Here is a 12485-nt window from a genome sequence, read left to right on the forward strand (position 1 = left end):
CATTAAGATTTAACAAAGTCTATTGTTGCTTTGTCTGATGTTACCTCTTAGAAAGAGGAGGATGAGAAGGAAGTAGAAGACGATGACAAAGGCATCTGTGGCAGAAGAGTTGGGTCATATTTGTCCTAATATTTGTTTTTCTCAAGTATAAATAGTTGAGCAATGCTATGACTTACTCTAACTGTAGGATTCATCTCTCAGGCATTTTGTGCAAAGGGGAATGGCTGTGTGAGGAGCTATCCAGTGTATTGAACCTTGCCCCCAATTAAGTTCAGTTCCATAGATGGTTCTTTTAAAGTTCAGATTGAGACCTGAAGTAGAGTCACAGCCCAACTCACACTGGAGCCACCAGTGGCCACTGAAGAAATTGATCATCCAAGGCAATACCTTAGTGCCTTCTTTTAAGATGTACCTATCCAAGGTGCCTCTGCTGCTGCTGCTTCCACAGTAAGTTTGGATTAGATCCCTGGGAGCTCATTTTAACTGATTTTGGTATCTCTTTCCCAGAACATTCAGAAGGAGAAGTGGGTGAGATCCACTCTTTCGCATTTCTTCCACTGTCATGCTCACTTCTGGTGTATTGCATTTCGATTGTATTTTGGACATGTGTTTTTGAGCATATTCAAAAAGAACTGGCCACTCTTAACTGTGTCATTATTCTCTGCCAGAAATTTGTATTTCTAAAGTGCTTAAAGAAGAAGCAAGATTTTAGATAGAAGGTTCAAAGTGTAGCAGTGCTCCATGCCAACTTGCTCCTGAAAGCAGAAACTAAGCCCCATGGGACCACTTGCAATACCCATTAAACAGCTATTGAAGGAACGGGAGAAAGGGTATATGACTAGGCAGCTGCAATTGCATCTCACACATCAGTTTTTTGAGGACAGAAAAAATGATAGTTCCTCCCAGGCCCGTAGCCAGGATTTCATTTGGGGGGGGGGGGCTGAATTTTTTTCAGGGGGGCCGTTTTGGGGGGGCTGAGTTTCGGGGGGGGCTGAGTCTGAGTGAAAGAGGGTCTAGCTTAGCAAACCTTTTGTATCATTACCCCAATACCCCCATGCATATGGGATATATTGAGTATGGTGATCAGATCATGATATGAATAAACATAACAGTTTAAATAATGCACCAGTAAGGCCTTTTCGTGAACCACCATGAGAATTTCGGGGGGGGGGGGGGGCTGAAGCCCCTCAAGCCCCCCCCCCCCCCGGCTACATGCCTGGTTCCTCCCTCCCTCCTTCAGCATCCCCTCGCCCATAGCATCATCTTTACAAGGCCTGAGTGCTGCCTGGGCACAAGAAGCTTTGATGTAGAATACTTTGCCACAGGTTTTGTATGTGATACCAAATTTTGTAATTTCCATTTTATGGATCCAACCTGCCAAAGGTATTGAATCCTATTCTTAGTTCCAACTAGAACAAAGACACTTTTTTGTTTTCTCATGTTAGGAGCGACTTGAGAAACTGCAAGTCACTTCTGGTGTGATATAATTGACCATCTGCAAAGACGTTACCCAGGGGGAATCTGGATGTTTTACCATCCTGTGGGAGACTTCTCTCATGTCCCTGTAAGAGAAGTTGGAGCTGACAGACGGGAGCTCAACCTGCTCCCCAGATTCAAACTGCCGACCTTTCAGTCAGGAATCCTGCAAGCACAAGGATTTAACCTATTGTTGGAAATCAATATATCACCACTTGTAAGTTCTGTTATTCAATGGGTTCAGTTTATTTGGGACAAAAATTTGAAACTGGACCATAATGTCCCCTGATCCCAAAGCATTCACCATGGAATTGTGCTTTTTAAAAAAGATGCCTTCATCTTTCCTCCCTACTGGTCAAATGTTCAGCATTCCTTCTTTTGTTTGTTTGTTTTCCTGAATGCAGTATAACAACGTGTCTTTTTAATCTTCCTAGTTGCAAGGTAACAAAATTCAAGATAGCAGAATTCACACATGTACAAAACCACTCACTCCCTCTGAAAAAATTATGGTCATTTTTTTACTAGAATGTATCTAAAGCCACAATTCCTGATCTGGTTTTTTTGGCTAGTGTACTAGGCTAGCAACTCAGAGCCAAGTCCAAAGAGCTTTGGCTCCCTGCATTGGAAGATGGCACCCTAACCCTATGCTACCCAAAGTTAATATACATATTTTTTGGCTGGAGTTATACTTAAAAATGTACCTGTTTTAACTTACGTACAATTCAACTTAATAACAAACCTCCAGAACCTATTTTGTTCGTAACTTAGGGACTGCATATATATTTCCTTCTGCTATAGAAGAATCCAGATATCTGTTTTCCCTTTCAGGTTGCCTTTCTACTTCTCCAACTTGATGTGTCCAGTTCTTTGCACCATTTCCCATCTTCCCCTCGCAAAATAGCCAAAAGTGAGGAATTATTTGCCTTGTCATTTAAAATTTGAGGGACCCTCATTGGGGAAGATACTATTGCTTCCAAACAATAACTTGAGCAGTAGTGGGGAAGAAGAGAAATGTGTTTCCTCTGTAATTTGCATTTCCTCTCTTAGAAAGAAAAACCCAGACTTGGGCAGCAATCATATTAAATTATCTCAGTTAGGCTGATCCTTTAAAAGTCCTCAATCTGCACGCAACTGAATATATTTGTTAGCAACAGAAAAAATAAAGGCAAAGTTTAGTGTCACATAGAAAACAAAGAGTAATCATTATGTTGCAGCAGGGAAAGAGCTTCAAAATGTTCCTTTTGCTGGACTCTATTCTGCTTTGGTCAGACCACACCTGGAATACTGTGTCCAATTCTGGGCACTGAAATTGAAGGGAGATGTTGACAAGCTGGAATGTGTCCAGAGGAGGGCGACTAGAATTATCAAGGGTTTGGAGAACAAGCCCTATGAGGAGCTACTTGGAGAGCTGGGCATGTTTAGCCTGCAGAAGAGAAGGCTGAGAGGAGACATAATGGCCATGTATAAATATGTGAGGGAAAGTCATAGGGATTAGGAAGCAAGCTTGTTTTCTGTTGCCCTGGAGACTAGGGTGTGGAACAATGGCTTCAAACTGCAGGAAAGGAGATTCCACCTGAACATGAGGAAGAACTTCTTGTGAGAGCTGTTCAGCAGTGGAATTCTCTGCTCCAGAGTGTGGTGGAGGCTCTTTCTTTGGAGGCTTTTAAACAGAGGCTGGATGGCCATCACTCAGGGGTGCTTTGAATGCAATTTTCCTGCTTCTTGGCAGAATGGGGGTTGGACTGGATGGCCCATGAGGTGTCTTCCAACCCAATGATTCTATGATTTTATGACTGCAACTACAAAACCCTCAAGGCAACATGACTATAATGTCTGGGAGATTTTGGAAGTTCTAGTTCAAATGGTAATTTCTTTTAGCTCTGGAAAAGAGGAGGGATGACATAGATACCTATTTAAAATAATACTTAGGTATTCTGTGATTTTCATTTTGAGCCTTTCTAGTTTCTGATGCCTAGTCAAGTGAGCTAAAACAGTGGTCCTTTTTAAAACACATGTCCATGCCAGGATTTGCAAAAGGTTTGAAACCTTTCATTCCAGCAAAATGTGTCGCGAGATGGGTTTCCTGGCACTCTGCAGCAAGCCATGCTCACTTAGACGCCTCTTTGAAGTTTCATGCTTTGCATTGGTTTTTGTCTGTCTTTTTAGAGCCATCCCTCCTCCCTGGTCATGCTGGACCTGCTACACGTGGCTCGTGACATTGCTTGTGGCTGTCAGTATTTGGAAGAAAACCATTTCATTCACAGGTAAGTAGCAGAAGCCATTTACTGGGAAGGGAGCACTTTTCAGCAGCGTGTGTGACTTTCTTATGAAAGATGGTTGTGCTCTACTGCCCCCTCGAGGTTTAGTGCGTCAGCCATCTAAAAATAACACTATGTAACAAAATTGTAAAAAAAAATCTGTTCCTGTTTGAAAGTGTTATTCCTGCTTAATTGTGCGGTACTTACTTTGAAAGTCGTTGTTATACTCCAGAAAGTTTGCGGCTGGCTCAAACTATGTTGCATTGGTTGAGACTCGATGAGAGTTGAAAAACTATAGCAAAATGTGCTGCAAAATGTCCCACAATAACGTTTTTGCAGTTTAATGAACTTTTTCCATGGTTTTATGATAGAATCAATTAGGCAATGACATTTATAACTCAGGAACAATAATTGTGTAATATAGTGTAATAGGAAGCAAGGTAAGATAAAGGTAAAGGTTTTCCCCTGGCATTAAGTCCAGTCATGTCCGACTCTGGGGGTTGGTGCTCATCTCCATTTCTAAGCCAAAGAGCCAGCGTTGTCCGTAGACACCTCCAAGGTCATGTGGCCAGCATGACTTCATGGAACGCTATTACCTTCCCAACGTAGCAGTACCTATGGATCTACTCATATTTGTATGTTTTCGAACTGCTAGGTTGGCAGAAGCTAGGCTAACCGTGGGAGCTCATGCAGCTTCCCGGATTGGGAAGCAAATCATGCACTATATTTGCTGGGCAGCAACACATTGACCACTTTCCTGCGTGTTCCTTGCTATTTCCTATAAAATGTTAAGATGTTTCAAAAATGAATATATTTTAACACGTAGGCTCAAGTGAACATGTGGGCGTTGCTTGCATTACCGTTCAATCAGGAGAACTGGTTAATCTGCAGGTATTTGTTTTCGTTGCATTTTTTTTTGCCACTTGCTTTTATGATAGTTGCCAGATAAAGCTATTCATTCCCCTTTAGCTTTTGGTTGTGCGTTTTTAATCCAGTCATTGTGGTTTGTGCATTTTCCTATGGGAATTATTTGTGGAGTTTTAATCTTGTACTGCTGAGTTTTCCACCTTGGCTTTTGTGTTTGTAAAACCAAGAGGGAGGGTGCTGCTCAGTAGTCAGTTACATGCGCTCTTTGTTTTCCAATGCATCATGTAATTGCTCCTTCAAAGGCCTTGTTTCACAGATGTCTTTTCATTTCTTAATACTTGTTCAAAGAACAATTTTCTTTCTCTTCTTCTATCTTAGAGACATTGCTGCTCGAAATTGCCTACTTACTTGTAAAGGCCCTGGAAGAATAGCTAAAATTGGAGATTTTGGAATGGCTCGAGACATATATAGGTAAGGCAATATAGCTCATTATTAGCATCATTAGGTAGGAACTTATCACTTGAAGATGCTATATTGATTTATCTGTCTTAGCTCTATTTCACACTTTTATTTTTGCTATAGTTAAAAGACTTATAATATTTCCAAATACCATCTTCCAGTGTTAACATTTCCCAGTTTCCTCAGATCCAATTTTTCCCTCATTGCCTGAGTCCGTTGTCTTGTATTCAGTTGTTTGTATCCTCTGGGCTGCCCTGCCTTTGCTTCACCTTTTCTACACCAAATGGCACAGCCCTATTTTGACGTTTCAGTATCCTCCTCCATGGTGTTGACCTGGTCCTCTTCAGTTTCTATGTCATTAGTAAATCTTTCTCAATTGACAGCATATAAAAGAAGGGTCAGGAGAATGTAATTACACAACTTGGACTTTATCCAGGATATTGGGATGAACTATTTGGCAGTAGCAGAGAGTGCAAAGAAAGACTTTAATGGCAGGCATCACATCCATAATGCAATACTACTGTCCCCACAGTGCCCTCTAATGTCAGGCTGGAGAATGACTGTTACATGACAATATAGTAAATTGCTCTGAGTTGTTTATAGGGTTGTCAATTTTTTAAAACAGCGGTCAAGTTCCCATCTAAAATTGGCCAGGGACACATAAGACAGACCTACCTTAGGCTTCCTTGTCTCATGAAATGAGGACCTTTACAAGATCTCCAGGTCAGATTTCATATCTCATGGGAAGCCCAAACCCCAGGAAAATCTCATGACTGCTGCTGACCATCGTACAACCAGGAGTCTTTGTGATTATGAGCACATTATAATGTGCTTTTCTTTGGTGGCAGAAGCTAGAAAGGAGCGGTTACCAGCCAGTGCTTTTCCAGAAATGGAATCCTACAGCATTTGATATATGATATAAGGCCCTTTTGCTTCAGGTACTGAAGGTGGGGAGCAGGCCCGTAGCCAGGATTTCGTTTCAGGGGGGGGGGGCTAAGTATTGGGGGGGCTGAGTCTGAGTGAAAGAGGGTCTAGCCTAGCAAACCTTTTGTATCATTACCCCAATACCCCCATGCATATGGGATATATTGATTATGGTGATCAGATCATGATATGAATAAACATAACAGTTTAAATAATGCATCATTAAGGCCTTTTCGCGAACCACCATGAGAATTTGGGGGGGGGGAGGGGGCTGAAGCCCCTCAAGCCCCCCCCCCCCCCCCGGCTACATGCCTGGTGGGGAGTAGTCTGTTGAGACCACTGCAAACACTTATCCTCACTTCATCAAGAAATATAGGACTTGGGGCATCTATTCTGACCTTGATATGGAAGCAGAATTTGACCCTCCAAATGCAAGATGTCTCATGTAAAGGATACCGAATAATCTTAGCTGTTCCTGTTATTATGCAAAGTATTGTGGGAGGTGGCATGGTCGCAAATTGGCATTAAATCCAGTGAACCCATGGCTATGGGAACTGTCACAATGAACATCTGTCTTCCCCAATAGGCCATTCACCATTAGTCCAGAGATAATTTTGATACAGAAACAATTGTATTCTTAGTGACACAAAAGGACAGAACTTGGAATTGTTTCTTAACTAACTATGCTGTCGACACTTTTTGAGAACATGGCACTTGAGAGTTCTTAACAATTAAAAAAGCATAATGCTTACCTTTAAAAAAAAATGTCAGAAACGACTTCAGAAACTGCAAGTCACTTCTGGTGTGAGAGAATTAGCCATCTGCAGGGATGTTGCCCAGGGGATGCCCAGATGTTTTATCATCCTGTGGGAGGCACTCTTATGTCCCCGCAAGGGAAGCTGCAGCTGACAGACAGGAGCTCACCTCATCTCGTGGATTTGAACTGACGACCCTCAGGTCAGCAGTCTAGCCAGCACAAGGGTTTAACCCATTGTGCCACCATGGTTCCTTAATGTTTACCTAAGGACAGGGGTTTTTTACAATTACTATTGTTCTTTTTACGGGGAAACCAAGTCACCAGAATGAGCCTAGTCCATCTACATGGTTATTCCATTTGGGGTTCTGACAGGCATTTCACCTGTGATTTCTGCCCAAAGCAAACAAACTGGGAACCTGTATACTCCAGTATTCATAGGGCTGCAGTGGCTCATAGCACTGGAGAACTGAGATCGATCTGCCCAGTTAGGATTTTGGCAGCCTTCTCTGGCTCATCATTGCCCCTCAAATGCCTCCATTTTTTTAGAGATTAGCTGAAGTATTTCCTGTAGCCAATGGAGGAAAGTATTTTGAGCTACCATTTTTATTATGGAACATATTTTGGGATGAAACTGATGGATTGGTCTCAAATGAGCATTTATTCCAATTGTATTATTTGCATTTGTTGGCCATCCTTGGGACGATGGGTTATGAGGTCACCATAGCAAGCATCTGTACCACACCACTGGTCTTATTAAAACCATTCCAAGTGGCAAATGGTTCATTAAATAACTTAGGCTTACTCTTATGATACTTAAGATGATACTTACACAGTACACAACAATGAAAGGGTTGGTCTCCACGAGTAAGACTTTCTGCATATTTTGTTTCTGTGTTTTTCTATAAGTTAGAAAATGTTTTCACCATGATTCTGCCATAGTGTTTTGTAGAGGAAGAAAGAAGTGATCATCCCCACTGTTCTACTAATGCCACACTTAGAGCCACAGACATGAACAAATGAATAATACTACATTGGAAAGAAAGCCCAAATGTCCTTTTGTTAACTCTTCCTTCCTTCCTAAACAGGGCCAGCTACTACAGAAAAGGAGGGTGTGCAATGCTCCCCGTCAAGTGGATGCCACCTGAGGCCTTTATGGAAGGAATATTTACATCCAAAACGGACACCTGGTAGGCCTTTGATTTCCCATTCAGGATACCACCCAACATCCTGCCAAATGTTTTTAACATTATTTCTGAAGGTCAAACTAGACAATGGTCTACTTCCTATTCCTGATTAGTGAGGGCCCACTACAATGACCATGGCTTGACTCATTTGATTTGTCTTTCACCATATGATTCAATGAATATACTGTATTTCAAATTGACAGACGGGATTGCAGGCTACACATTTAATTACTTTTAAATAGAGGTATTCCCCCAAGAGTTAAAACATATCTGAATTTCCTCACCTACATATTTTGCATTTACTTTGCCTTGTTTTTGGATTGACCTTTGGGAGATTTAAACTGGCTTAATTCCCATGACTGGTTGCTGAGGCACATATTTCTGATAAAATCCCATTGTGGAAGGGAAAGCTGGTTAATTGTAGGAAATGCTCATTCTCCTAAAGATCTGGTTTGATCCTGAAAGACACAGGTCTCAATCCAAAATGTTCTATAGCACTGAAAGACCTGAAATAGTGTGGTTCAGTGCTGTGTCATTTAGGCCCCTTCTACACTGCCATATATAATCTGCATTATCTGCATTGAACTGGATTATATGGCAGTGTAGACTCATTCAGTTCAAAGCAGATAATGTGGATTATCTGCATTTATAATCTGGATTATAGTGTCATGACCTACTTTCCTGATGTTGTGGGGAACCATGAAAGTAGGTTATGCCTTGGCCAGTATCACACCTGAAGCAAGAGAGAGCTGACCACAATGGCGGGTCCCTATGGAAATGGAGTGGGCACGCTGAAGGGGAGGGCCAGGGTGAGGGATATGAGGAGGTGAGCAGGAAAGCAACTTTCAGATTGAACATTGCTTGTAACTATACTGTGTGCTTTGAGAAATAAAAGCCTTCCAGTCTGTCTGTGAGGTCATTTCTTCTCTAGAGAGCTGCAGAGCAGCAGGACATAAAGTTCCATCTGAAAGTTGCTTTCCCGCTCATATCCCTCACCCTGGCCCTCCCCTTCACCATGTCCATCCCATTTCCATGGAGACCCTCCGCCCTGGTCAGTTCTTCCTTGCTTCAGGTGTGCTACCAGCCAAGGCATGACCTACTTTCATGGTTCCCCACAGCAACAGGAAAGGAGGTCATGACATATAGAAGGGGTCATAATGGTATCAAAGCTAAAAATCATTTAGGAACAATCTTTGCCTTGATTTTTTCCAGTTTCACCAGTAACATGTCACCAGGTAACTGTAACAACCATGGTTTGGAAATAGGTCATGATATGAAGAACTCATTTTCTATAACCTTAAGCCTCTGACTACTTCAAGAAGAGACTTGAAGTAGTTGTAGTATAACAAGATGAACCCACCAACCATACAGTTAGGTAGTGTTTAGTAACACATATACATCTGTATGAATTTGATATGAAATGCCCACTGTCTTCTTTTCTTGTTATATCTTGCTCTTTTGTGTGCAGGTCATTTGGAGTGCTGCTGTGGGAAATATTCTCTCTTGGATATATGCCTTATCCCAGCAAAAGTAACCAGGAGGTCCTAGAGTTCGTAACAAGTGGAGGAAGAATGGATCCACCAAAAAACTGCCCTGGCCCAGTGTATGAAATATTCAAGGACTATGCTCCATAAACAATATTTATGTTATGTGAACTTTCTGTGCTCTGAAAAGCTTTTTTTTTTTAATTGCTCATATATTTCACCAAGCAGCTAAAGCAAATGAGACTTGCAATAAATGATACCCTGCAGTATCAAATCAGGGTTCCATTCAAAAATGTACTTTTTCCAGATAACTTCAGTACATTTCATTTACTATCCCCACAATGTACCTGTCAGTAGTCTATGATCATTCCACATGCTTAGACTTCATTGGAGTGACTTTACAATGCCCCCCCCCTCACCCCTTAAATATTTCTTCCTAAATATTTTTTTAATTTCTGGAACTCTAATGTTTTCTACTTCTGAAAATGTCTGTGGTCCCTTGACATAGCTCCCTCTTTGAATATATGCTACTATTTTGACTATGAAAGAACCGTCCTTTGGAGATGCACTTTTCCCCCATCCCAGAAGTTAGGACCATATAACCCTACAGATGTTGTACCTCAGCACTAATGAGCCCTAGCTCACATTAGCAATGGTTAGGGTTGATGACACTTGCAGTCCAAGATCAGAATAGACACAAATTCTCCATGCCACGCATCTTCCCAAGGAGTGTCACCATTAGCTGCAGCGGTCAGCCATTTTTGGTGGGTGCCAGCCATTAGCTCATGTCACATTTAGAGTGCTCATCTGCTTGCAATAATTCAAGGGCCTTCTCCTTCTCTTGCAAATAGCCTAAGAGCTTCTCACTAAATTTAATCCATGTAATGATATATCATAATGATGCGTCCTAATGCTTCCAGGTAATAAATCATCAAACTTTCCACAATTTTCCTCATTTGGATGGACATTACTTGGGTCACAAGCTAATATACTACTTCCTCCAATTTAAGTACCTGGGCTTTAGCCCATTTCTAGCATAATTGAGTTGAACTGAGTTCGGCCAAGCTTTAGTGTTACTTACATTGAAGTCATCAGATGTGTAACCACAAGATTGTTGTTCTGGGGAACTTTGGATTTTGTTCCTGATATTTAGCGAAAATACAAGCTTCAAATATTCTGTATTGTTGCATAGAATTGTAAGCCCTATTCTTTCATTCTAAGCCAAATAGTTTAGAATACCAAATTAAGCTGTTAAAAGATACTTAGAACTGAAAAGTGAATTCCATTTAATATTATCTTCAGCTGCAGAAGCACCCTGTCCTTGTGTGCTTAGAAAATATAAATTCCAACTATTTCTGTGGGGCCTACATATGTGCATAGTGTTACTACTTTGAAATACATTCTAAAGCAGTGGTTCTCATCCTGTGATGTTTGGCCTTCAACTCCCAGAAATCCCAACAGCTGGCAAAGTGGCTGGGATTTCTGGGAATTGTAGGCCAAAACACCTGGGGACCCACAGGTTGAGAACCACTGCTCTAAAGGAAGTTATGACAAATATAAATTTTGATTAGAACTGTAATAAAGTCATTTAGTACAAAAACCATTTATTTAGACTTGTAGATGTAGTTAAATTGGCAGATCCTGCTACAGTAGTATTACTGAATCAATTGTTAGGCCATAAATCAAAGTTTTGTACATTCAGTTCATTCAATGGGTCTATAGTACTTGAAACAAACAGTAGAATTTTGGCCTAATTTATGGATATCATGAGATGCCAAAAGTAAAGAGAAAAAATGAAGCCTAAAGTCTCCCAAGAAATGACCAAAGTTAGAATATTTAGTCTGGATAGATCATGGCAGAAGCTATTGGAAAAAAATAACACCAGATAAAGAAAAAGGCAATACGAATTGAGGAAGATCACCTTATAGATGTTCTTAATCAAGGAAGCCATGTCCATAAGTTTACAGACCTGAGCAGGGCTATTGAGAAACTGAGCCCTTGGAGGCCTCACATTCAAAGAATCGTCTTAATTCAAAATCGAATTGACAAAACATAACTAACGTAGCCGTCCTATAATCTTCAGTAGTAAACTATGCCCAAGATCTTACATCGATGACATTATTCCAAACATGTAACTGCATATTGTCCCCAAATCTGATGTCCCCAAAACATCTAAAGAGCTAGCAGGTTATGTTAAGCAAAGATCTGTGCTGGTAGTAACCAGGGTACAGCAGGATGGCATTTCCAGCCGCCTCACATTGGCAATTTATGGTGCAATGAGGAGTTGGAACAGGAGTGCTCCTTCTGATTGTCACATAAGTAATCTCTGGTGGGAGAGGTCTGGAAGCACCACCCTGCTGCTCCCTGATCACGGACAGAACAGACCTCTGTTGACTGACTGGATGCTGGCCAGCGTAGAAGCAGTGCACTTACTGTTAAGGTAGATTTAGGGAGGCATTTGTGACCATGGCTATTGTGTCACAATTATAAACATGAATATCAAGCAGTTATGAATGTGCAACTCTAGCTTATGGATTCATAACTATTCAACAGAATGCCAGCCTGTGCATCTTTCTAAATCAGCCTGCAGTCCCATTTTCCTACTATTTACCATTTGGTCTCCTGCTCCTCTTATAGATATCGGATAATGACCCAGTGCTGGCAACACCAGCCTGAAGACAGGCCAAATTTTGCCATAATACTGGAGAGGATTGAATACTGCACCCAGGTACCTGAGTCTACTTGACTGTTATTTTATGTTATTAATTTGCATGACATATTACTTTGTCTTTCCAGGCTTCCCTTCACAAGACCAAATGGCTATCAGAGCAACTGCTCTTACCTAATCCCTTGCCCTAACTAAGAAGGCTGTAATGAAAGTATATGGGTCAGGCATGTTTAAAATGGTTTTTGGCCATTCCAGAAATGAAGTGCCTGTTAAGCAGACAACATTTGTCTTTCTTTCTGAACTTGGCTCACTTCTAAAGCAGAAACAGGGATAGATTAACTTCCAAATATCATTAGAGTGCAGCTTCTCTCATTCCTCAAGAATGGCCATGCATCTTAGGACTGGCAG

General features: G+C 41.2%; 1 protein-coding gene across 3 annotated transcripts in view; it reads left to right on the forward strand.

The window, feature by feature from the left end:
* Positions 1-12485, forward strand: part of ALK (ALK receptor tyrosine kinase) — a 759925-nt gene that overhangs the window by 740372 nt on the left and 7068 nt on the right. For all 3 annotated transcript variants that reach the window (XM_060754129.2, XM_060754130.2, XM_060754131.2), the window contains 5 exons: positions 3643-3740; positions 4980-5072; positions 7827-7928; positions 9394-9528; positions 12047-12137. In XM_060754129.2, the coding sequence (XP_060610112.2) occupies positions 3643-3740; positions 4980-5072; positions 7827-7928; positions 9394-9528; positions 12047-12137 (519 nt within the window). The remainder of the gene's footprint in view (positions 1-3642; positions 3741-4979; positions 5073-7826; positions 7929-9393; positions 9529-12046; positions 12138-12485) is intronic.

The sequence above is a fragment of the Anolis sagrei genome, chromosome 1 (genome assembly GCF_037176765.1).
Source record: "Anolis sagrei isolate rAnoSag1 chromosome 1, rAnoSag1.mat, whole genome shotgun sequence".
Taxonomy (NCBI): domain Eukaryota; kingdom Metazoa; phylum Chordata; class Lepidosauria; order Squamata; family Dactyloidae; genus Anolis; species Anolis sagrei.